Source organism: Mus musculus, chromosome 5 (genome assembly GCF_000001635.26).
Source record: "Mus musculus strain C57BL/6J chromosome 5, GRCm38.p6 C57BL/6J".
NCBI classification, from domain to species: Eukaryota; Metazoa; Chordata; class Mammalia; order Rodentia; family Muridae; genus Mus; species Mus musculus.
The window spans coordinates 108159105-108185932 of NC_000071.6; the positions used below are offsets into that span (position 1 = coordinate 108159105).

General features: G+C 36.9%; 1 protein-coding gene across 6 annotated transcripts in view; it reads left to right on the forward strand.

Moving 5' to 3' along the window:
- Ccdc18 (coiled-coil domain containing 18) overlaps nt 1-26828 on the forward strand; it is a 107852-nt gene that overhangs the window by 26444 nt on the left and 54580 nt on the right. For all 6 annotated transcript variants that reach the window (XR_003955715.1, XM_006535251.4, XM_006535253.4 and 3 more), the window contains exons 9-16: nt 2363-2654; nt 4544-4668; nt 8905-9059; nt 12509-12729; nt 14647-14757; nt 15762-15893; nt 21294-21428; nt 21710-21787. Coding sequence is in view for 5 of the 6 variants with exons in the window: in XM_006535251.4 (XP_006535314.1) it covers nt 2363-2654; nt 4544-4668; nt 8905-9059; nt 12509-12729; nt 14647-14757; nt 15762-15893; nt 21294-21428; nt 21710-21787 (1249 nt within the window). In the remaining variant the exon portion in view is untranslated. The remainder of the gene's footprint in view (nt 1-2362; nt 2655-4543; nt 4669-8904; nt 9060-12508; nt 12730-14646; nt 14758-15761; nt 15894-21293; nt 21429-21709; nt 21788-26828) is intronic.

Genomic DNA, 26828 nt, shown 5'->3' on the forward strand with positions numbered 1-26828 from the left:
TTCCACATATTTGTCCTTCAACTGTCTCTCTCTGTCCCTTACTTCCTCACACACACTAATAATGATGATCAATGAATTTTAAAAATTTAAGTTAAATTAGGTTAAAGATGTTAACTGGGTCTTCTGACTTTGGTGTTCTATACAACATAATTTTTTCATAACTAATAATTTTGGTCAACTTTCAGAAGGTAATAATCCATTTTTATAATCTTAGACTCAAGGTGGAGAGAACAATCAATATTTTTTCTGTCTAATTGTATCATTATAGCACATTTTCCTTAAGGTGGATACATTTAGTATTTTGGTAGACAAGATGAAGTTATTAGAGTAATTCCTAGAGCCTCATGCTATCAATTATAACTGTATATCTATAAGTATATATACTTTGTCTATATATATATTATATATTGTCTTATATTTTATAAAATAGCTTTTGAACAGATCTTGTTTTTATTTTAAAGTGTGTGTGTGTGCCTGTTTTAGGGGTGAGGAGTTGTACTTGTGAGAACAGTGTCTTTGGAGATCAGAAGAGGGCGTTGGATTTCTAAAGCTAGAGTTACAGACACTGAGCCACTTGACATGGGTGCTGGGATTGGAACTTATGTCCCCCTGTTAGAGTAGCAGAGACTTTTCATTTCTGAGTTGCCTCCCCAGCCTTTGTTTTTCTTTTCTTTTCTTTTTTTTTTTAATTAGGTATTTTCCTCGTTTACATTTTCAATGCTATCCCAAAGGTCCCCCATACCCACCCCCCCAATCCCCTACCCACCCACTGCCCCTTTTTGGCCCTGGCGTTCCCCTGTACTGGGGCATATAAAGTTTGCAAGTCCAATGGGCCTCTCTTTGCAGTGATGACCGACTAGGCCATCTTTTGATACATATGCAGCTAAAGACAAGAGCTCCCGGGTACTGGTTAGTTCATATTCTTGTTCCACCTATAGGGTTGCAGTTCCCTTTAGCTCCTTGGGTAATTTCTCTAGCTCCTCCATAAGGGGCCGTGTGACCCATCCAATAGCTGACTGTGATCATTCACTTCTGTGTTTGCTAGGCCCCTGTTTTTCTTTTCTAAGTACTGACTTTTTGTCTCACTGATTCTTTGCATTTGTTTGTTTCCATTTCAGTAATTCCCTGCTTTCTTTTTCCAAGATGACTTCACTGTGTAACAGCCCTGGGTATCCTGAAACTCTCTCTGTACACCAGGGTGGACTTTATCTCAGAGAGCTGCCTGCCTCTGCCTCCCAAATTCTGGGATTAAAGGCCAGCTCCTCTATTGCCAGTAATTTCTGCCTGGTTTTAATTATTTATTCCTATTTTTTTATGAATTTGGTTTGTTTTTTTCAGAGTTTTCAAGACAGGGTTTCTCCGTGTAGCCCTGGATGTACTGGGACCTACTCTGTAGACCAGGCTGGCCTTAGATCTACCTGATTCTACCTCCTGAGATTAAAGATGTACAGCACCGTGCCCAGCATAAATATCTTTCTTTGCAATTGTTTTCAGAGGAAATTCTGTCTAGAGACATACAGTTTAAGCAGAAGTTTACTTAGCAAAGCAAAGCAAAACAAGCACACTCCAAAGAGAGATTGGAGTGACTTGTCCTGAGGCAGCTGGATAGTAGCCATCAGTCCTCTGTGTGGATACTTAAACTATTTTTGTAGTGGATGACATAGTCATGTGGGTGTAGTAACTTTTTTCCCTCCCAGATCATGGTGAACAAGATCTTTCCATAATCCTCTTGAAAGTTCACAAAGGTGAGAGGGGCACAGTTGTCAAAACCACAATGTGGTAAAAATCCTTTGAGTATACAGTGTTTTGTTAGTATGCATGTGTGGCAGTTAGGAAAGTGCCCTGGCACCTCAGTTTCTCATTAGTGGGAAGACTGCAACTGCAGCTTTAAGTACGTTTAACCACAATGAGGCATTCTTATAGTCAGGACACAGCTCTCACAAGTTCCCTGCTTACCTCAGAGCTTAACCCTCATCTACCAGGTGTTATCATCCTTTTCTCCTTTCTTTCTCACACTGTAGCCCAGGCTGGTCCAGAGGCACTGTATCGCTCAGGCTCTGCTCAAACTCAGAATAGTTGTTTTGTCTTCATCTCTTGGTTGCTGGTAATACATGTGGGCTACTATGCTTGTCCTCTCATCCTTGTATCCCTAGGATAAATGCCATTGGGTCATTGTAACTAATTTTCAGTATGGGCTGTATTCAGTGGACTGGCATTTTGTTGAGGATTTTTGCTATTTTTATGTAGGATATTGGCCTATACTTTTCCCTTTTTTGTTGTGTCCTTGGTTTAAAGTGAGAGTATTTAAAGGTGATTATTGAAAATGTGTGCATATTTCACTTTAATGCTTTTTTCTTCACAGGGAGTTAAAAGAAGAACATTACAGTGGAAAAGAAAAATTAATGATTATGGCAATGAAAAACTCAGAAGTCATGTCACAGTTAACGGAATCTAGACAATGTATTCTGAAGCTAGAGAGGGAGTTAGAGGACAAAGATGAAATAGTACGAGAAAAGTTTTCCTTATTAAATGAAAATCGAGAATTGAAGGTTCGTGTTGCAACACAGAATGAACGACTAGAGTTGTGTCAGCAGGACATTGATAATTCAAGGGTGGAACTGAAGAGTTTAGAAAAACTGATAACCCAGATACCAGTAAGTATGTTTGAAAAGAAATCTAGCCCACCTGACTGTGCAGTGGAAAAGGAACCTGCTGTGTTAAAGAGTGTCAGTCATTCTGTGGCCGCTTTCCTAGCTTCTGTCCTCACCCTTGCTTGCTCAGTGGCGCTTTCATCTGGTACCTATTTCCTCACACTCACCTTTCTTACCCTTTCACCCTTTCTTGCCCTCTGAGATGCATATATAGGAACTGCACAGAATTTTTGAAGAGTTTTATTGAAGGATTATTTATGTGTTGAAAATTCAATCCTTTAAAGTATACTATTGCTGGGTAGTGTTGATGCACGCCTTTAATCCCAGCACTCAGGAGGCAGAGGCAGGTGGATTTCTGAGTTTGAGGCCAGCCTGGTCTACAGAGTTCCGGGACAGCCAGGGCTACACAGAAAACAAAAACAAAAAACAAAAGTATACTACTGAGCTGAGTTTTAGGTTTGTAGCAGTCATTGCAATCCAGTCTTACATATTTTTATTATACCTAAAACTTCCCTTGTGCCTCTTTACAATTAATGCACCCCACTCTGGGAAACCAATAATAGTTTGAATTTTTTTTTAAGATTTATTTATTTATCATATGTAAATACACTGTTGCTGTCTTCAGACACACCAGAAGAGGGCGTCAGATCTCATTACGGATGGTTGTGAGCCACCATGTGGTTGCTGGGATTTGAACTCGGGACCTTTGGAGGAGCAGTCAGTGCTCTTACCCGCTGAGCCATCTCACCAGCCCCAATAGTTTGGATTTCTATGGGTTTGTCTTTTCTGGACATTTCATATGAATATAGTTATAACATTATGTGAATTTTCTTGCATCTGTTTTCATATTTTGAGGGTCATTCATATCAAGACATATTAGTATTTTATTTCTTTTTAGTTTTGAATGGTATTCAGCTGTGTGCATGTATTGTGTCTTATTTAGGCAGTGGTTGGTGAACATTTGGACTATTTCTGCTTTTAGTCTATGTAAATCATGCTGCTGTGAATATTGGCATAGAAGTCTGTTTGTTAGCATGCTCTAATTTTTCTTGGATAGATACGTACTAGTGAAATTTCTTGGAAATAAACTGTTTAGAATTCTTCCAACACCGGTTCTTTCTCTGCATCTCTGTTGACATTTGTTGTATGTCTTACTTATCCCTCTTAGTTATGTGAACTGGTGTTTCATTATCATTTTCATTTTTATTTTTTTTGATTGCTAATGTTGAACAGTGTTATATATTATTAAATAGTGTAGAATTTTAAATATTCATGTATGTCAGTGAGATTAGATAGGTGAACATTGACAGGTATGAAATAAGGCAAGAATGAGAAAGTGATACATATGTCATGGTTTGTTTCACTTCGGAATGGATGGTAGACTGCATGGCAGATTTTACAAGTTTTAAAGTATTGTCAGTCATGGAAGTATGAAGCTGAAAGGAACTTGGAAATCATCAGATTTGATAATGCTATTTAACTAGTGAAAAAAATATGGGTGCAGGGAAATACTAGCCTAACAATTGGTTATTGTTTGAAGTTTTTAGTCATTGGGTGTTTTGTTCTTCATTATAACTACTTTTTAAAATTCTGTATTATTTTGAAATGTATGTGTATTCTTTCTATCCATATCTTAAATATTGCTATGTATAAATGCATCTAGAATGACTTTGCTTAATGAGTTTGAAAATACTGTATACGTTATTTGTGCTTATTATGTTTTGAAATGTATTCATATTGATTTATATAACTCAAACATGCTTATACATTCTATTGATAAATACCAGATTGTTTCCATGAAATTGATAGTTTTCCAAGCTGAGTGTTAAGAAGAAGACAGTTGTATCACATATATATTTTATGTTTATAAGTGTCTGTTTTTACACTTGCAGTTAAAAAGAGAAATAGTTGGCTTTAGGTCATCTCTTTGTAAGCACCAGAGGAGTAGTGTTTCTGACAAGGAGGACAAATGCATTGGCTGCTGTGAGGCAAATAAACTCATGATTTCTGAATTGAGGTATATTTTTTCAATTTTTTATAAGATTTTTTTTAAAGATTTATTTTTTATTTCATGTATATGTGCATATTGTAGCTGTCTTCAGAGACATCAGAAGAGGGCATCATTTCCCATTACTGATGGTTGTGCGCCACCATGTGGTTGCTGGGAATTGAACTCAGGACCTCTGGAAGAGCAGTCAGTACTCTTAACCAATGTGCCATCTCTCCAGCCCCATTTCTTTCTTCCTTTCCTTCTCTTTCCCTTTCCCTCTTTCTTTCCCTCTTCCTTCCTTCCTTCCTTTCTTCCTTCCTTCCTTCCTTCCTTCCTTCCTTCCTTCCTTCCTTCCTTCCTTTCTTCCTCCCTCCCTCCCTCCCTCCCTCCCTCTCTCTCTCTCTCTTTCTTTCTTTCTTCCTTTCTTTCTTTCTTATACTTTTCAATTTTTAAAGTTAAAGTAAATAGAATGTTTCCTTGGTCTTTTAAATTAAAATGGTTAGTTGATTAGTTTAAAAAATTTAAGAAATTCCAGAGAATCTTATAAAAATACTTACTACCCAAGTTAAATTTGGTTCTTTTTTGTGTGTGGTTGTTTAAAGTCTATTCTAAACAACTACAACAACAAAAAATTACAAGTTGTAAAATACTTTGACCCTTTACCAGTCTCATGTGAAGGTTTCTTTGATATGAATTATTTGAAGTGGAATTTGTAAGTTGTAGAGTATTTATATTTTCAATTTTAGTAGCTTTTATTATGTTTTTAAAGAGGCTGAAGTGGTTTATAGTCCAACTAGTGGCTTGTGAGAACTTTAGTATCTTAGCTAGGGCACAGTGATGCATACTTAAATCCCAGAACTTCGGAGACAAGGCAAGCAGATCTCTGAGTTCGAGGCCAGCCTGGTATACAGAGCAAGTTCCAGGACAAGGGCTACAGAGAAACGCTTTCTCAAAAAACAAAAACAGAAATAAAATCTTTTATTTATTTTTTTACACTCCAGATTTTATCTGCACCCCTGCCCTCACAACCTTCCCTGGTCCACCCTCTTACTGTTCCACATCCCATACCTCCTCCCCACCCCACCTGACTTCTAAATTCCCTGGGGCCTCCAGTCTCTTGAGGGTTAGGTGCATCATTTCTGATTAAACACAGACCCAGCAGTACTCTACTGTATATGTGTTGGGGGCCTCATATCAGCTGGTGTATGCTGCCTGTTTGGTGGTCCACTGTTTGATAGATCTTGGGGGTCCAGATTAATTAAGACTGCTGGTCCTCCTACAGGGTCACTCTTGACCCCTCAGCTTCTTTCTGCCTTTCCCCAATTCAACCACAGGGTTCAGCAGCTTCTGTCCATTGATTGGGTGCAAATATCTGTATCTGACTCTTTCAGCTGCTTGTTGGGTCTTCCAGAGTGTAGTCATGCTACATCCTTTTTTGTGAGCGCTCCATAACCTCAGTAATAGAGTCAGGCCTTGGGACCTCTCCTTGAGCTGGATCTCACTTTGGGCCTGCCACTGGACGTTTTCCTCAGGCTCCTCTCCATTTCCATCCCTGTAATTCTTTCACACAGGAACACTTATGGGTCTGAGTTTTGACTGTGGGATGGCAACCCCTCCCTCATTTGATGTTTTGTCTTCCTGTTGGAGATGGGCACTATAAATTCCCTCTCCCTACTGTCAGGCATTTCATCTAAGGTCCCTCCCTTTGAGTCCTGGGAGTCTCTCACCTCCCAGGTCTCTGGTGTATTCTGGAGGGTCCCTCCAACCTCCTACCTCCTGAGGTTGCCTGTTTACATTCTTTCTGCTGGCCCTCAGGGCTTCAGTCTTTTCCCTTACCCAATACCAGATCAAATTCCCCTCTCCCTCAGCATCCCCCATCCACTTTCCCTCCTAAGTCCCACCCTCCCTCCCCACTTGTGATTGCTTCTTTCTCCCAAGCAGGACTGAGGCATCCTCACTTGGGCACTTCAGCTTGTTGACCTTTATGAGTTCTGTGAGTTGTATCTTGGGTATTCTGTACTTTTTTTTTTTTTGGCTAATATCCACTTATTAGTACATACCATGCATGTCCTTTTGGGTCTGAGTAACCTCACTCAGGATGATATTTTCTAGTTGCATTCATTTGCCTGCAAAACTCAGGATGTCCTTGTTTTTAATAACTGAGTAGTATTTAATAATTGAGTAGTATTCCATTGTGTAATTGAACCACATTTTTTGTATCCATTCTTCTGTTGTGAGACATCTGGGTTGTTTACAGCTTCTGGCTGTCACAAATAAGGTTGTTATGAACATAATGGAACACTTGCTCCTGTGGCATGGTGGGGCATCTTTTGGGTATATTCCCAAGAGTGGTATAGCTGAGTCTTCAGGTAGATCTAATTTTCTGAGGAACCTCCAGATTGATTTCCAGAGTGGTTGTACCAGTTTGCAGTCCCACAAGCAATGGAGGAATGCTCCTCTTTCTCCACATCTTCGACAACATGTGTTGTCACCTGAGGTTTTGATCTTAGTCATTCTGATTTGTGTAAGGTAGACTCTTTAGGTTGTTTTGATTTTCATTTCTCTTATTACTAAGGACTTTGAACATTTCTTTAGGTGCTTCTTAGCCATTTGACATTTCTCAGTTGTGAATTCTCGGTTTAGTTCTATACCCCATTTTTTCATTGGGTTGTTTGGCTTTAAGGTGATTAGCTTCTTGAGTTCTTTATATTTTGGATATTAGTCCTCTATCAGATGTGGGGTTAGTGAAGATTTTTTTTCCCAATCTGTAGGTTGCCGATTTGTCCTATTGACAATGTCCTTTGCCTTACAGAAGCTTCCCAGTTTCATCAATTGTGGATCTTAGAGCATGAGCCATTGGAGTTCTGTTTAGGAAATTTCCCCCTTTGCCAATGAGTTCAAGGCTCTTTCCCACTTTCTCTTTTATTAGATTCAGTATATCTGGTTTTATGGTGAGGTCCTTGATCCACTTAGACTTGAGCTTTGTGCAAGGTGACAAATATGGGTCTATTTTCATTTTTCTACATACAGTCAGTTAGTCCAGCACCATTTATTGAAGATGCTTTCTTTTTTCCATTGTATATTTTTGGTGTCTTTGTCTAAGATCAAGTGTCCATAGTGTGTGGTTTTATTTCTGGGTCTTCTATTCTATTCCATTGATCAACATGTCTGTCTCTGTACCAATACCATGCAGTTTTAATCACTGTTGCTCTGTAGTACAGCTTGAGGTCAGGGGTGGTGATTCCCTAGCCATTCTTTTATTGTTAAGAATTGCTTCGATTGATATTCTGAGTTTTTTGGCCTTTCCAGATGAATTTGAGAATTGCTCTTTCCATGTCTTTGAAGGATTGTGTTGGGATTTTGATGGCGATTGCCTTTGGTAGGATGGCCATTTTTACTAAATTAATTCTGCAAATCTATGAACATGGAAGATCTCTCCATTTTCTGAGATCGATTTTTTTTTTCTTGAGAAACTTGAAGTTATTGTCATACAGGTCTTTTACTTGTTTGGTTAGAGTTATCCCAAGATATTTTATATTATTTGTGGCTATTATTAAGGGAGTTGTTTCCCTAATTTCTTTCTTATCCTGTTTATCATTGGTATAAAGGAAGGCTTCTGATTTATTTGAGTTAATTTTATGTCCAGCCACTTTGCTGAAGTTATCAGTTGGAGAAGTTCTCTGGTAGAATTTTTGGGGTCGCTTATGTATACTATCATATCATCTGCAAATAGTGATACTTTTATTTTTTCTTTGCCAATTTGTATCCCCTTGATGTCCTTTTATTGTCTTATTGTTCTAGTTAGCACTTTGAGTACTATTTTGAATAGATTTGGGAGAGTGGGCATCCTTCTCTTGTCCCCAATTTTAGTGGGATTTCTACAAGTTTGTCTCCATTTAATTTGATATTGGCTGTTGGTTTGCAGTAAATTGCTTTTATTATATTTAGGTATGGGCCTTGAATTCCTGGTCTCTCCAGTACCTTTAACATGAAGGGGTATTATATTTTGTCAATTGCTTTTTCTGCATCCAAGGAGATGATCATGTGATTTTTTTTCTTTGAGTTTGTTTATATAGTGGATTACGTTAATGGTTTTTATATAGTAAACCAACCTTGCATCCCTGGGATGAAGCCTACTTGATCGTGGTGAATGATGGTTTTGATAGGTTCTTAGATTCAGTTTGCAAGAATTTTATTGAGTATTTTTGCATCGATATCCAAAATCTTAAGTAATAACTTCTGGCTTCTTTTCGTTTGTGCTAGGATTAAGCTTGCAATAAGAGAGGCTGAAATTCAAAAGCTTCATGCAAATCTGACTGTGAACCAGCTCTCTCAAAATGTTGCTAATGATAGTCAAGAATGTGGTAAAGTAAACACGTTAGAAACAGAACCGGTAAAATTAGGAGGTAGTCAAGTCGGTGAGTATATTACATTTGAATTACTTTGATAAATGACAATTAGCTTTTGCTGATAGTATTTTAAAGGAAAATATTATTAATTGATGATATTAAAACACTTAGTCTCCTATTAATACCTATGGTTTGTAAAGACAAGAATTATTGTGCAGTTCTTAGACTTTGCATTGTTTAAAAAATGATATTGCTGAAACAAAATATCCAATAAGGTGTACCTCTTTTAAATACGCAAATGGGTTGCTGAGCATGGTATCACTTTGGAGGCAGAGGCAGGTGGATCTCTGTGAATTCAGTGACAGCCTGGTGTACATAGTCCAAGGACAGTCAGAGCTACAAAGTATAACACTGTCTTGAAAAAACAAAACAAAAAACCCCAAATATACATATTTGCTTGCATGCAGTTGGTTTACGTGTTTGTTTTAAAGTATGTTCATGCAGTTGTTAACATCACCATAGCCAAAACATGTAACACTTTTATCAGGATCTTTTATAGTCCTTTTCAGTTTTCTTTAGTTTTAATTTCTGTTGTTGCTTTTCAGTGCTGGGAATTGAGCCAGGGATGGAGCTATATTCTCAGCCCTTTATTAAATTCTCTTAAAAGTGAAAGCTGTTTTTTTCAGAAAAAAAAAAAAAAGTACTTAAAAGAATAAACTTTTCTTTAAGCAATACTTTGCATCCCACTAGTTTTTATGCTGTATTATCATTTTATACAGTTTAAAGCAATTGATTGCTTCTTTAGTATTGAATCTTGGGCTATGTGTTTGTGTTTTTAAGTCTGATTTATTTTGCTTAGTATTCCGAGATTTTCAAAATATCTTTAAAACATTAGTCAGGGAACATATTTTATGTAATTTTCTTATTTACTTTTTTAGTAGTAGTTATTCAGCCCAAGACTTCATGTAGGCCTTGCTGGCCTGGAACTTGCTATGTAGACCAGTCTAGGCTTGAACTCAGAGATCCTCTGCATCTCATTTTGTGGAAGTCTTTCATGAGTGCAGTTGACTGTAGAAGCCAGCAGAGTGTATCAGATTGGAGCTGGTTATAAGCAATTGTGAATTACTTGACAGGTGTTCTGTAAGACCTCTTACTGCTGAGCCATCTATCCAGCTCCTTTCCCTATGTTTTAAAATATCAGTCATACTAGGTTGATGGTTTTAGTTTTACATTTTCTTCATACCTGATGAGTTTCAATATATTTATTGTAGCAATTATTGAGAGAGTAGTATTAAAAATCTTCAAATACATTTGATTGCTGATTTATGTGTTGTTGTACTTCTGTCAGGATGGAACCTTTCTAGTCCTACCTTCCTCCCCTACAAGCAAGTAGGAAAAAAAACCCACTGTTTTAAAACTGAGGCTGGCCTTGAACTGGCAGTGTAACAAAGTTGGCTCTATCATAGTACTTTGTTTTAATCACGCAGCTCTCCCAGTTCCTCCCTGTGCTCCCTGTACCTCTGGCTACTTCCTTCCTGTCCCTCTTACACTTTCTCAGCTCATGCATTCCATTCACATGTCCTCTCTCTTTCCCCTCTCTTATTCTAATTTCATGATTTACACATGTGTGTTGTGCACTGTCATAAACATTTATAATTGAAATCTGAGTTGCATATATTAGAAGACAAAACATGGTACTTGTCTTTCTGAGTTTGGCTTATTTCATTTAACATTATGATCTTCATTTGTACCCACTTTCCAGAAAACAACATAATCCATTCTTTATGCCTATTTTGTGCAGTAATAAATACGGATATGCAAGTATCCTGTGTGTTGACTTAGAATCTCTTGCATATAGAGTGGTCTAGCTGGGTCACATGTTTGATTGTAGAGGTTAGAAAACTTCCAGGTTTGACAAGTTGGCTCAGTGGGTGAAGGTGCTTGCCACCAAGCGTGACCACCTGTGTTCAGTACCTGGGCCACACAGTGAGGAGAGGACTGATTCTAGAAATGTGTCCTCTGTTGCTCCATGTGCATTCTGTATCATGTACTCATGCACACGCACATACCGACTTTTCTTTAAAGAAAAACTTCTATTTTGATGTCCATAATAACTGCATATTATCATTTGTTCTTGGTATTATCTATTCTACTGTGTGGAGTGGACTCTCTGCAATTGGAGTTCTTAAAACAAAATCCTTGCCTATACCTATATCCTGAAGTGTTTTACAATTTTTCCTCAGGTAACTTCAGAATTTCAGCTTTTACATTAAGTTATTTGTTCAACTTAAATTGTTATACAGGATAAAAGATAGGGATCTAATTCAGTTTTCTCTATTTGAAAATCCACTCTTCCCTGCACATTTTCTTAAAATGTTGTCTTTTTTTCAAATGTGTGTTTTTGACACTCGTCAAAAATTAAGTGGCTATACCTGTGTCGGCTTCTTTATGGGTTCTTCTCTATTTCATTAGCCGGCCTCTGTTTTGGTGCCAGTATTGTGCTGTTTTTGTTGTTGTCTGTTTTCATTTTTGTTCTTGTTTTTTTGATACAGGGTCTGCCTGTGTTGACCATGCTGGCCTTGTGCTTACTAGAGATCCACTTACTTCTGCTGCCCAAGTTCTGGGAGTAAAGGCGTGGGATACCATGTTCAGTAATACCATGCTGTTTTAACACTATAGTTCTGTAATGTAATTTGAGATCAAGTGTTGTGATACCTCTCGTATTCTTTCTGTTGAATATTGTCTTGGTTGTTCATGATCATTTATGATTCCATATAATTATTGAAATAGTTTTCTAATTCTGTAAAAAATTATTGGAATTTTGATTGATATTTATTTAATTGAATCTGTAGTTTGCCTTGAGTACTGTAGTTATTTTCACAATATTAATTCTGCCAATCCATGAGCATAGGAGATCTTTCTAACTAATATTCTCTTCAGTTTCTTTCTACTGTATCTTAAAATTTTCATTATAGAGGTATTTCATCACCTTAGCTTATTTCTAGGTACTTTAAGTATTATATCACATTGTTGCAATTTGGGATGATTGAGCTTCTTTCTATCTGTGTCTCCTCCTGCCCATTTTTCCCTTGTCTTATTGCTCTAGCTAAGACTTCAAGCACTGCCAAGAGACAGGACAGTGATCCCCTTGTCGCATTCCAGGTTTTGAATGAAGTGTTCTTCATTTTCTCCCATTTAGTATAATAGTGGCCAAAAGTTTTGTTGTCTCCAGCTTGTATTATGGTAATATGTAGTGCTCTATGCCTAGTTTCTTTAGGTCTTTTTATTATGAAAGAATGGTGAACTGTATTGAATGCCTTTTGTGCACAAATTGAGACAGTCATATGGTTTTTGTCCTTAAGGTTTTTTATATGCTATATTACACTTACTAATTTGCATATCCTATAATTGTTTATATTATAAATTAAACTTCATTATTAAATCTTTCAACCCTTTAAGTCTGCTTTTGACTTTTGAACTTCTATTTAGAGCAGTTTTTCCTTTGTGTTTAATTTCAGAAAGTATAAAGGATGGAGATCAGCAGACTGTGAACAAGCAGTATGAAAGAGAGAAGCAGCGACTTGCTACCGGGATAGAAGAACTGCGTGCTAAGCTGACACAGATAGAAGCTGAGAACTCTGACTTGAAGGTTAACATGGCACACAGAACTAGTCAGTTTCAGCTAATTCAAGAGGAACTACTAGAGAAAGCTTCAAATGCTAGCAAACTAGAAAATGAAGTAAGTTTGGATTTACCTGGGTATAAGTGCTTATTGCTATGGGGTTTTGTTACTATTGAAATCTAGATTTATACGGCTTTGGAAAATGGTACCATATAAGTTTTAATTCTTTTAAAATCATATTGGAAATGTATGTTTGATTTATATTGAAAGTAGGAAAATACTACCTCATAGCTAAAAGTTCTCAAATTTGATGGAACAAAATACAAGTTAATATAATAATAATAATAATAATAATAATAATAATAATATAATAATTCATGGTTGTAGGTCTTAGATTGTGATTGGAAGAGTTTTAATAGAGGATTTCAAATTTTACCTAACATCAGAGCCTCCTCAGAAATATGTTAATCTCTAGATTTCTGAGATTCTAGCAGTTTTTCTTCAGTTGGTATAACTCATGAATTCTCATTTTAAAACATTACATGTGAATTTGATAGTGTGGTTATAATCTGAAAAGATAACAATGCATGTTTTCATTGTCTCATCATTTACTTTTTAAAAAAGTTATATATTTATCTTATTAATTTCTATATGGCATATTTCTTCTGCCTGTACAACTTCTAAAATTTTTTTAGTGCAAATCTACTAGTAATTAAGTTCTTACAGTTTTTCTCTGAGAAAACTTTCTTCTCATATTGTGAATGTTTTTTATTCATAGATTAGAGACTTTTTCCTAAGCCCCTTAAAATAAATCTTTTTAAATTGGAATTTTTTTTTACAATATATTCTGATTATACTTTTCCTTTCCCCTAATTCCTCCCAGATCTTTTCCACCTTCCAATCATCCAAACTTTATTCTATTTCTTTATCTCTCTCTTTATAAAGAAAAGGAACAGGCAAGCAAAAGAATAACAGGGCTTTGCCATCAGTTTATGGTGAGAAACCAGTAGCCTTGGTGTAGCCTGAGATGTTTGGTAATTGAATTCAGGCTTTCTGCAAGAGCAGTGAATATTCTCAACCACTGAACCAAATCTCCAGCTTTGACTTTATATTTTCAGGCTTATAACCAACTCTAAATGAAAACACTTTTTACATAGAAACACTTTTTACATAGAGATTTAGTTAACTTATAATACTTGTGAAACTTAGAAAGTGCTGATTTATAATAACTTTTAAAACATTATAAATATATCATAGAAAAGCAAAACATGTCTTTTTGAACGTATTAAAAACTGTGAAAAAAGAAATAAAGACTATTGATAATTCCACCACCAGAAATAACTGCTATTAACATTTTATTAAGTAAATTCAATCTGTACCTACTTTAAAAAAGTGGATCATGTTGTATATACTTTATGACCCAAATTGCTTTCCTATTATATAAGTAGAAGAAGTGAGACACTATCTCTACTTTATTTTTTAGTATTTGTTGTTGTTTTTTTTTTCTAAATTCTCTCCTAATTTAGGTCTTTTTTTTTTTTTTTTTTTTTTTTTTTTTTTTTTTTTGTCTATATTTGGAATTGAACAGAGAGCTTAGCTCATGTTAGGGAGGCACTCTACTGGTGAGTTGCATCACCAGCCTAGTTTTGTTTTGTTTTGTTTTCTTTTCTTCTTCTTCTTCTTCTTCTTTTTTTTTTGTTTTTTTTTTTTGTTTTTTGAGACAGGGTTTATTTGTGTAGCCCTGGCTGTCCTGAAACTCACTCTGTAGATCAGGTTGGCCTTGAACTCAGAAATCCGCCTGCCTCTGCCTCCCATGTGCTAGGATTAAAGGCGTGCACCACCACTGCCTGGCTACCAGCCTAGTTTTCAAGTTATATAAACTAACAGATTATTCACAATATAGCCTAAGTATCTATTACTATAATAATTTCCCGTTTATTAGTTATAGTGTAGTTAGGGTTTGGAATGAGGAGCAATTTGATTTTAAGATGCATGTCAGTACTTTTAAAGTTGTGTTTTTGTTTTTGTTTTCAGATGACAAAGAAGTGTTCTCAACTTTTAATTCTAGAGAAACAGCTAGAAGAAAAAATTATTGCATATTCTTCTATTGCTGCAAAAAATGCAGAACTTGAACAAGAACTTATGGTAAAATTTACTCTTTTTCTTTGTTTTTTAAAGTTGTTGTGTCTATTTGATTTATGATATAGTTTGACTCTTAAGTTACTTTGTTAGTTTCTAATTGATAATACTGATTTAAAGATAATAGTGCAATGTTGCGATTACCCACCTTTACTCTGTCAGGACTTGTCTAACCTTTGTTCCTTTTAGTGTTTGAAATTGGATCCTTAACATTCAGTGTATGTACATTTACAATTGTTGTATCTTCTTTATATATTGAGGCGCATTCATCCATGAGTGCATGTATAGCATCTAGACATCAACATTGGGTGTGGTTCTTTTTTTTAAGTTAGTTTGTTGTAAGACACGCTTTCACTATGTAGCCCTAGCTGGCCCTAAACTCACAGAGATCCTCCTGCCTCTACTCCCTGAGAACTAGGATGGAAGGCATATGCCACCATGCCAGACTAACACTGATTATCTTCCTGTTCATGTGGACATCAGAGGACAGTTTTGAGAAAACAGTTTTCTCTTCTCTCCATGTGGATCCCAGGGATTAAATTCAAGTCATCAGACTTGGTGCCAAGTGTCTTTGCACCTGAACCATTTTACTGTCCTGTCTTTGCTTTGTATTTTCGAAATATTGACTAAAATATGTTGGAGAGAGTCTCTTCTCTGGTCATTTGTGCTCTTGCATTTGAGTATCTACCTATTTTTAAAAATTTGTTAAGTTTTCTGCTGCAACTTCAGAGACTAGATTGTTCTTGGTGGCTTAGTTTTTACTTTAGTGACTTCTCCTAGCAGTGGATTCGTAGGCTTGGTGTCCTAATAGCACACGAGGTCTCTGGGACTTGTAGCTGTGCTGCTGCTGCTTCATCGCTACTAGAATGACTTTCCAGGCTGTGCTCCAGCTAACCCGACAGTGGCTACCTATGAATGGCAGGTCCAAGAATCAGGTTAGTTGCTAGATTCATGTATTTTTATCTCAACCTCTGTTTTACTTATATTATTCCTACTATTTTTATTTCTAGGAGAAAAATGAAAAAATAAGAAGCCTAGAATCAAATATCAACACAGAACATGAGAAAATTTGTTTTGCTTTTGAAAAAGCAAAGAAAATTCATCTTGAACAGCATAAGGAAATGGAAAAACAGATTGAGCAAGTAATGTATTCTTTAATATATTCTAACCTAAAATTCTTCATGTTTCAAAGAAGAAACAAAGGCTTCAAAATTAATAATGAGACCTGAAACAAGAATCTCACTCTTTCTGAATAATTATCTAATGTTTGTTTTCTTTTCTTCTCCCTTTTTTTTTCTTTTCTTTTTGGTAGTTGTGTTTGGTGGTTGTGTGTGTGTGAGGGGTGGGGTGGAGGGCAGGGGGCGGGTGTCACTATGAATTTCTCACTGTCCTGTACTTAACTCATTATGTAGACAGGGTTTGCCATGAACTCGCAGAGATTCATCTTCTCATGCCTCCCAAGTCCTGGGATCAAATACTGTGGCACTTCATGAGGCTCCAACATTTTGTTTTCTTTATTTTTTTTTTATTTCTGTTGATGGAACCCAGGACATTGACATTGTCCATACTAACCAGGTACTCGCCCAGTGAGATGGCTCAGCAGACATTAGGTGCCTGCTTCAAACTCTGATGACTGGAGTTTAAATTGCATCACCTACATAGTGGAAGGAGAAACTGATTCTTGAAAGTTGTCCTTCAACTTGCATGCACTTAAACACAAAATAAAATAAAATGTAATACTCTTATTTTTTAAAGAATATGTAAATAAAGAAAATTTCTAAAAGTGTTCAGCAAAATTTATAAATTGGTAATCAGTTTGACCTAGAGGTTTAAAAGAATTAGAAATAAGAGAGGGAAGAGGTATATCATTATAGATCATAAAATACAAACTGATTTAAAAAAAATCCAAAGAATTCAACTCAGGCTGAAGCAGTTCTTATTATGTAGGGGCAGGTGGATCTCTGTGAGTTCAAGTCCACTGTAGTCTATATGGCAAGTGTCAGACCAGCCAGGAATACACAATGAGATCTGGCTTTTCAAAACAAAATAAAATAAGCATAGTTTCATATTTTTTCCAAAAGAAATTTTAGTTCTATGTGGTTTGACTGGTAAATTCTTCTAAACACTGGAGCAAGAAATAACTGATATTCTGTCGTCGACCAGGAGATGATGAACCACCTTGAGTACAAAACTGACAGAAAGATAATAAAATGTCACTGTGTTCTTTTTAGAATGTGAGGTAGGGAGTTGTTGGTGTTCAGGGAATCGCCACTCAAACCATACGTACCATATCAGTTAAGCAAGAATAGATTATTGAACGTACACCTTAATACTGGACATCCAGGACTGCAGAAAGGTCTTGGGAGTCTAATTGCAGTCCTATTCTGCTCTCAGAGTAGACTCTGTAGGAAAAACCAGGTTCAGAAGTGTAAAGGGCTCACCAGGCAAAGTATGATCAGCTAACCTGTACGCTGGTTGGTCCTGAGGAAGATAAGAGGGTAGTGGATGAGTTGTGAACAGGGGAATTTAAGAACACTGAGAAAATGGAGCATAAGCATTATAATCATAATTTTTTGGCTTATTAGTAGCATTCTTCACTGTTAGCTACAAAAGCCACAGTGAGCTCACACATAGCTGCAGGAATGGCTGCCCAGTGGTTAGCTCTGACTCAAGATATTTTAGACATAATAGCTCATATTTACCTTTGGTTTGATGGGTCCTATGTAAAGCTTTGTGAAAATTTTAAGATTAGCAAACCTCATACAAAACATTCAGAACATACAGAACAAAACAGGATATGTGGTCAGCAGGTCCTTGAGCCAAGTCACTTCTCTGTATCAAAGACTGGCAGGCGTGTTACAACAAGAATATGAAATAGCTGGCAGGCATGCAACAAAATAGCTACAGCTATTCTGAGGACGTCACAGCATAACAGGAGTGAGAGGGAAGATTGACCATAGAGAATACTGACAAGAATGCAAAACAAGTGTAATCTTCTTTTGTTGTTAGTATTAGTGCAAAGTGGTACTGCTTTAGAAAACAATTTGACATTTTCTAGGTAAAAAATGTTTCATATATTTCTGTATAATCCTAGTTATTTGTCTTGGGATATTGGAAACTTATATTTACAGTAAAGGCAATTGTTTTTTATTTTATTTTTTTGAGGCAGAGTCCCTTGTAGCCCAAGCTGGCCTTGTATGTGCTGTGAAGCTTAAACTAGGAATTAGAGAGCAGCTCAGTGAGTCCCAGGGTCTGATGTCAGAGGCCAGCACAGAGTTAACTGTGGTTGAAGGAGCTGTCCTAGAACCTGACTGACTGTGTGTGGTATTTCATGTGTTTATATGTCTCACTGTGAAAGGCCAGCACAGTGTTAATTGAAGACACAAGAGCTTTTGTATAACCTATGTTGACTGTTTCATGAGTTTATGTATATGAAAATTCGAAAGCTTAGGGGCTACAGGGATATCATGAGAACTAAATTTGATCCCAAGCACCTATGTAAAATGCCAGGTGAAGTGGTTCATGTTTTTAAGCACTGGGGAGGTGGAGAAAGGAGGATCTCTCGGCTTTGATAACAAGGCAATCGAGCAGGATCTGTGAGTTACAGGTTCAGTGATAGACCCAGTCTTAAAAAATAAGGCAGAGTATGGTAAAGGAAGTTAACCAATATCAGCCCTTGACCTGTAAATGCACATGGACACACATGTGAACATATATACACACACATTTTAAAAACCCCTAAAATTAGAAAAAGGAAAAATGATTACTGTATATAATTTTTTAAAGTCTAGGGGCTAAAGAGGTGACTCAGTAGTTAAGGTTACTTGCTGCTCTTTAAGAGTACCTAGGGTCTGGAGAGATGGCTCAGTGGTTAAGAGCACTGGCTACATTTCTAGAGGTCCTGAGTTCAGTTCCCAGCAACCACATGGTGGCTCACAATCATATGTAATGGGATCTGATGCCCTCTCCTGGTGTGTCTGAAGATAGCGACAGCATACTCAAATACATAAAGTAAATAATTCTTAAAAAAAAATAAAAGAGTGAGTACCTAGATTCACTTCCCACTGACCATATCTTGTCCATATGCAACCTCTTGTAACTCTAATTCCATAGATCTGATACTCCATTCTACCCTCTGCAGGCAGTTACACATGATGAACAAACATACACTCAAGCGCACAAACATACACAGAAATTAAACCTTAAAAAAATATCTGTCATTTAGCCTGGGTATGGTGGCACATACCTTTAAACATAGTACTCAGTGGGCAGAAGCAGGTTGATTCCTATGAGGCTATAGCAGGGTTCTAGGCCAGCCAGAGCTATATATTGAGACCCTGCCAATAAACAAACAAGTAAGCAAGCAAGCAAGCAAATGGGTAGATGATGATCTAGAATTGTTAAAATCTTATTTTATGTCTTCTAAACTGTTTTTCCTTCCATGTTCGTAAACTTGCCTGAATATAATACAATCATCCCATCATCCCTTTATTTCCTTAGGAAATTCAACCCACCAATGCCTAACCCTGAGAATGCTCAAATTCTTCATATAAAATAAGACAAATTTGTGTATAACTTCTCTCTATATTCTTTAAATATCTGTGGAGTACTTTATGATAGATAATTCGATGGAAATACTATATAAATAGTTACTATGCTTCATTGCTTAGGAAATAATCACAATAGTACAGATAAATGTTTTCATTGTGTAGTGTTTGCATATATGGATGCAGATCCTTTGATATGGAGAACCAAATATATATGTATAATAGGGAATAACTAGATAACAGATGTATACACACACTTAAGGCAAACAATTTTTAAAGCAACTGCATTTTACTAAATGGTTTGTGTTTGAATTATTCATGTTCAGAATCATAACTTTTTTGGTAAACTTTATTTATAATTTTTTTCCACCTTAGGATACTATTTCATTTTGATTTCATTACTATTAAAATGTAATATTTTGGGGACAGGAGAGATGGTTTAGGATTAAAGTGCATGTTGCACCAACATGCAGATCTGCGTTTGAGTCTCCATTACCCACACAGAAAGGCAAGCATCAGTGCTAGCAGGCATTCCTGGGATTTAGTAGCTACCCAGCCTAGTGTGTCCTTCAGCCGGGCTCAACTTTCTCAAAAAGAAAACTGGTAGAAAATAGAGGGAAGATCACTGATCCATACATGTGTATACACACACACACACACACACACACACACACACACACACACACACACACTCACCTGTACATGCATGGGCACACACAATTTTATATATATATATAAAGTTTGCTTTTACCAGTTATTGGTTAAATTGTGGAGAATAAGAATTTTTACTTTGGACTGGAGAGATGGCTCAGCGTTTAAGAGTGCTGGCTACTCTTCCAGAGTTCAATTCCCAGCGAATACATGGTGGCTCATAACCATCTATAATGAGATCTGATCCCTTCTTCTGGGCTGAAGGCACACATGCAGGCAGAATATTGCATAAATAATAAATACATTTTTTAAAAAGAGAATTTTTACTTCTCATGAAAGTGTAAATTTTAACTTAATATAGTGGTGCACACTTGAGATGCTAAGAGAGAAGGATTGTAATAAGCTCTCGATCAGTCTGGTTTACTTAGAGAGTTCAGGCTAACCTAAAGTCTCAATACATGCACATTATTAGATTTCTGATAAAAGCAGAATTAACCCACTTTAAATTTTTTACAGATTTATATATATTTATCTTACATTGTATGTGTTTTGCCTGCTTTCTATGAATGCACCATGTATATGCCTGGTGCCCACAGTTGAGACTGGGGTTTCAGATCCCCTGAAATGGGAGTTGCAGATGATTCTGAGCCACAAACCTGGAGCAATAAGTGCTCCGAATCACTTGGCCATCTTTCCAGTTGGAATGTTGAGACAAGTTTGCTATCAGTCTAAGCATAGCCTTTGCTGCATAGTCAGGCCCAGTCTCAAAAGCTAAAACAGATCAAGGGTGAAGGGAGAGAGAAAAATTTTGATGTTCTTTTAAGAGAATACCTACTAAAATGAAAATAAGCCTAGCCTACATCAAGAAGTCAATTTCTAGGTGACTTGTTCTAGGTAAACTCTTATATGTGTGCATAAGCAGACTTGTATAAAGGATGCTATTCCAACATTGTTGCAGTGATTAAAGCAAGAGGTCAAAGAGTATAGTACTTCCTAAGTAAATGAACTGGACTCACATATGTCAGCACAGATAAACATTTGAGACTGTAGTAAAATAAAAAGCAAGTTGTCAAAACATAAAGATATTGGAATGATCTTTAAATTTCAAGACAGAAAATTGTATTCCATATTGTTTATGATGATACATGTTTAATGAAAGTATAAAAATAGGCCAGTCAATGGAAGAAAGCAGAAAGAGATCGGCATATAATTTAATTTTTTAAATTAGAAAAACTTAAGAAAATTTCTAAAATGCGAAAATTTACATTCTTTCAAATATATTTATGTTTAAAGTGTTCTCAGTGCTTTTAAAATGTAATATGAAAACCCTGTTTTTATATTTAGCTCGAAACTCAACTGGAGAAAAGAGACCAACAGTTTAAAGAACAAGAAAAGACTATGTCCATTTTGCAGCAAGATATACTGTGTAAACAGCATCACCTTGAATCACTAGATAGACTCTTGACAGAAAGTAAAGTGGTAAGAGCTTACATCTTAAGTTTATGTTTCTGTGACATAAATCTAATATATTCTCAATATTTATTTGTAATCCTAACATATTTTTTTTTTTGTTTGGTTTTTTTTGTTTTTCGAGACAGGGTTTCTCTGTATAGCCCTGGCTGTCCTGAAACTCACTTTGTAGACCAGGCTGGCCTCGAACTCAGAAATCCGCCTGCCTCTGCCTCCCAAGTGCTGGGATTAAAGGCGTGCGCCACCACCGCCCGGCCCTAACATATTTTCTTACCAAAATTTATTTACAGGAAATGGAAAAAGAAAATATGAAGAAAGATGAAGCTTTAAAAGCATTGCAGATTCATGTATCTGAAGAAACAATCAAGGCTAGTATAATTATATACTTTTTGTGGTTTTGTATGTGCATGTGTGTGTGAGTGCACGTGTGTGTGTTTGTGCCTGTGTGCGTGCATGTGTATGTATACACATGCCATGGCATGAGTGTGAAGTCAAGAGTCAGTTCTCTCCTTCTATTACCTGGGTCTCAAGGATAGAGTTTAGGTAATCAGGTTTGGAAGCAAGAATCTTTACCTGCTGAGCCATCTTATTAACCCTCTATTTTGCTATTATGGACATTTTTATGCCTTTCCTTCTGATAAATTATTAAAAATATAATGTATACTGGAGGCTTTTCCCCACTTTCTCCTCTATAAGTTTCACTGTCTCTGGTTTTATGTGGAGTTCCTTGATCCACTTAGATTTGACCTTAGTACAAGGAGATAGGAATGGATCAATTTGCATTCTTCTACATGATAACCGCCAGTTGTGCCAGCACCATTTGTTGAAAATGCTGTCTTTTTTCCACTAGATGGTTTTTGCTCCCTTGTCAAAGATCAAGTGACCATAGGTGTGTGGGTTCATTTCTGGGTCTTCAATTCTATTCCATTGGTCTACTTGTCTGTCGCTATACCAGTACCATGCAGTTTTTATCACAATTGCTCTGTAGTACAGCTTTAGGTCAGGCATGGTGATTCTACCAGAGGTTCCTTTATCCTTGAGAAGAGTTTTTGCTATCCTAGGTTTTTTGTTATTCCAGATGAATCTGCAGATTGCTCTTTCTAATTCGTTGAAGAATTGAGTTGGAATTTTAATGGGGATTGCATTGAATCTGTAGATTGCTTTTGGCAAGATAGCCATTTTTACTATATTGATCCTGCCAATCCATGAGCATGGGAGATCTTTCTATCTTCTGAGATCGTCTTTGATTTCTTTCTTCAGCGACTTGAAGTTCTTATTATACAGATCTTTCACTTCCTTAGTTAGAGTCATGCCAAGGTATTTTATATTATTTGTGACTATTGAGAAGGGTGTTGTTTCCCTAATTTCTTTCTCAGCCTGTTTATCCATTGTGTAGAGAAAGGCCATTGACTTGTTTGAGTTAATTTTATATCCAGCTATTTCACTGAAGCTGTTTATCAGGTTTAGGAGTTCTCTGGTGGAATTTTTAGGATCACTTATATATACTATCATATCATCTGCAAAAAGTGATATTTTGAATTCTTCCTTTCCAATTTGTATCCCCTCGATTTCCTTTTGTTGTCTAATTGCTTTTGCTAGGACAATGTTGACTAGGTAGGGAGAAAGTGGGCAGCCTTGTCTAGTCCCTGATTTTAGTTCCTGAATAGAACAGCAATGGCTTGTGCTGTAAGATCGAGAATCGACAAATGGGACCTCATAAAATTGCAAAGCTTCTGTAATGCAAAAGACACTGTCAATAAGACAAAAAGGCCACCAACAGATTGGGAAAGGATCTTTACCTATCCTAAATCAGATAGGGGACTAATATCCAATATATATATATAAAGAACTCAAGAAGGTGGATTCCAGAAAATCAAATAACCCCATTAAAAAATGGGACTCTGGCTGGAGAGATGGCTCAGCAGTTAAGAGCACTGACTGCTCTTCCGAAGGTCCTGAGTTCAATTCCCAGTAACCACATAGTGGCTCACAACCATCCGTAACGAGATCTGGCGCCCTCTTCTGGAGTGTCTGAAGGCAGCTACAGTATACTTACATATAATAAATAAATAAAATAAAATCTTTAAAAAAAAATGGGTCTCAGAGCTAAACAAAGAATTCTCATCTGAGGAATACCAAATGGCTGAGAAGCACCTGAAAAAATGTTCAGCATCCTTAATCATCAGGGAAATGCAAATCAAAACAACCCTGAGATTCTACTTCATACCAGTCAGAATGGCTAAAATAAAAAATTCAGGTGACAGCAGATGCTGGTAAGGATGTGGGGAAAGAGGAACACTCTTCCATTGTTGGTGGGACTGCAAGCTTGTACAACCACTCTGGAAATCAGTCTGGCGGTTACTCAGAAAATTGGACATAGTACTACCGGAGGATCCCACAATACCTCTCCTGGGCATATATCCAAAAGATGTTCCAACCGGTAAGAAGGACACATGCTCCACTATGTTCATAGCAGCCTTATTTATAATAGCCAGAAGTTGGAATAGAACACAGATGCCCCTCAACAGAGGAATGGATACAGAAAATGTGGTACATTTACACAATGGAGCTATTAAAAAGCTATTAAAAAGAATGAATCTATGAAATTCCTAGCCAAATGGATGGACCTTGAGGGCATCATCCTGAGTGAGGTAACCCAATCACAAAAGAACTCACATGGTATGTACTCACTGATAAGTGGATATTAGCCCAGAAACGTAGAATACCCAAGATATAAGATACAATTTGTAAAACACATAAAACTCAAGAAAAACAAAGACCAAAGTGTGGACACTTTGCCCCTTCTTAGAATTGGGAACAAAACACCCATGGAAGGAGTTACAGAGACAAAGTTTGTAGCTGAGATGAAAGGATGGACTAGAGACTGCCATACCTGGGGATCCATCCCATAATCAGCCTCTATTTGCTAACACCATTGCATACACTAGCAAGATTTTGCTGAAAGGACCCTGATATAGCTGTCTCTTGTGAGGCTATTCTTGGGCCTAGCAAACACAGAAGTGGATGCTCACAGTCAGCTATTGGATGGATCACAGGGCCCCCAATGGAGGAGCTAGAGAAAGTACCCAAGGAGCTAAAGGGATCTGCAACCCTATAGGTAGAACAACAATATGAACTAACCAGTACCCCCCGGAGCTCGTGTCTCTAGCTGCATATGTATCAGAAGATGGCCTAGTCGGCCATCAGTGGAAAGAGAGGCCCATTGGTCTTGCAAACTTTATATGCCTAAGTACAGGGGAATGCCAGGGCAAAGAAGTGGGGGGGGGGGGGGGAGAAGAGTGGGAGGGGGGAAGGGGGACTTTTGGGATAGCATTGGAAATGTAAATGAAGAAAATACCTAATTAAAAGAAAAATATATATAATGTATAAAAGTCAATTAAAGTGTCGGGAAAATGGCTTAGAGGTTAAGAGAGTGTACTGTTCTTGAATAGGACCTGAGTTTAGTTCCAGCAGCCTGTGGGGCAGTGACAATTGCCTGTAGCTCTAGCTTCAGTGGATCCCACCCCTTTTTGGTCTCAGAGTACACACAAAGGTATTTTTAAATATTATATTTTTTTCTATAGTTGCAACTCATTAGTGTTACCAATGAGAAATAACAAAGGAGGAGGGCTCATGTGTACACACATCTTCCCCCACAGACACAAACATAATTTAAGCAACCTTAAAAACAAAGTAGTAGTAGTTTTATCTCAAACTATAACGGCTGTAGCCACAGAGTGTGATAAGTGCTTAATTAACATGGAAAAGGCACTAAATTTGCCTGTATGTGTCTGTCTGTGTATGAAAAAACAGTATATTTAGGATTCAATCCTATAATCTTGAAATGTTTCCTTTGTGAATAACGAAGAATTACTATATATTCTTTATTTTTTATTAAAGTTAATAGGTCTAAATATGCTGCCATCTTATACCTCACTATAAAAGATACCTACTTTCTGCCTGGTACGCTGTTTGTAACCTGTTTTGTGATTGTGTATACCCATGTAAACAGTTATGGGGAAAAGAGACAGAGACAGAGACAGACAGAGACACTTAGAAGTTGAAATCAGGTCTTTTCCTCAGTCTTATTTTTTGAGATAGGCTATCTTACCAAACTTGGAGCTTGCCACTTGAGCTATTTTGCCTGACATGTGAGCTTCAGTAAATGTGCCTGTCTCTGCCTTCCTGATATTAGAATTATATACCCATGCATGCTGACACAGCTAACTTCTTATGTAGTGCTAGAATCTGACCTGTGACCCCAGTGCTTGCTGTGTAGGAGCTCTACTGAAGGAGCTGTCTCTCCAACCCAAAAGTTATACCTTTATTTATTGTTACGGATCTGGGCTCACTCAGATTCACTATGACCATAAATTAATTTCAGCAAGAAGAAGCTTTTTCTTTTATATACTGGCATCCACTGTGGGGCCAGAACCGCACCTGAGAGCACTTCCAGGATGTAGCACCTAGCCATATCAGCTCGAGGTTTATAAAAGCAAAAACCACAGATTGCATGTATTCTGTCTATGTGTAGGCAGGGTCTAATTTTCACATGTATATCTTGCAGTTGCCATAGTCATCTTTTTGAGCAGAGTCAGCAAGAGTCAGCTTTTGATTACAAAAGTTGAAACAGCAGTTAGAGTTTTTGACCTACTACTCACTATCTTGGTAGAACAGCAAATTTTATAAGACCAGTTAATTTAAAAATAGTTTTCAATGTTTGGGGAAAAAGAGAAATGGGCTGTTAGGGCACAGCCTATTCAAGTTAAGGGTTTACATGTTAGAGACATTTTTTGCTTTTCGGTCTCTCAAACATAGTAAGTCTAAACTTTTTTTTTTTAAAGGTATCTACCTCACCAGCTTTTTTTAAAGATATATTTTTATTTATTTTATGTATATGAGTACATTGTAGCTGTCTTCAGACACACCAGAAGAGGGCATCACATCCCATTACAGATGGTTGTGAGCCACCATGTGGTTGCTGGGAATTGAACTCAGGACCTCTGGGAGAGCAGTTAGCACTCTTACCCGCTGAGCCATCTCTCCAGTCCATAAGTCTAACTTTAAATGTAATATTAACCACCACACTGTAGTTATTCCTATAGCATTCAGCAATTCTTTAACGTTTACTGTCATGCCAGTTCATTACAATATATTATATTCAGTGCAATAGTAAACTTAATTTAAAAAATTAGTATGCAGGTCAAGCATAGTAGCCCTGCCTTTAATCCTAGCACTTGGGAGAAGAGTCTAGAGGATTTCCAAAAAAAATCAGGCTAACCTGGTCTATATTGTGGGTTCTAGGCCAGCTAAGGCTCCAGAGTAGTACCTTGTTTCAAAAATCTAGGGGGAAAAAGGTAAATAACTTTGTAAAGTTGTAGGCATGAAACTATTTCATTAAATAATATT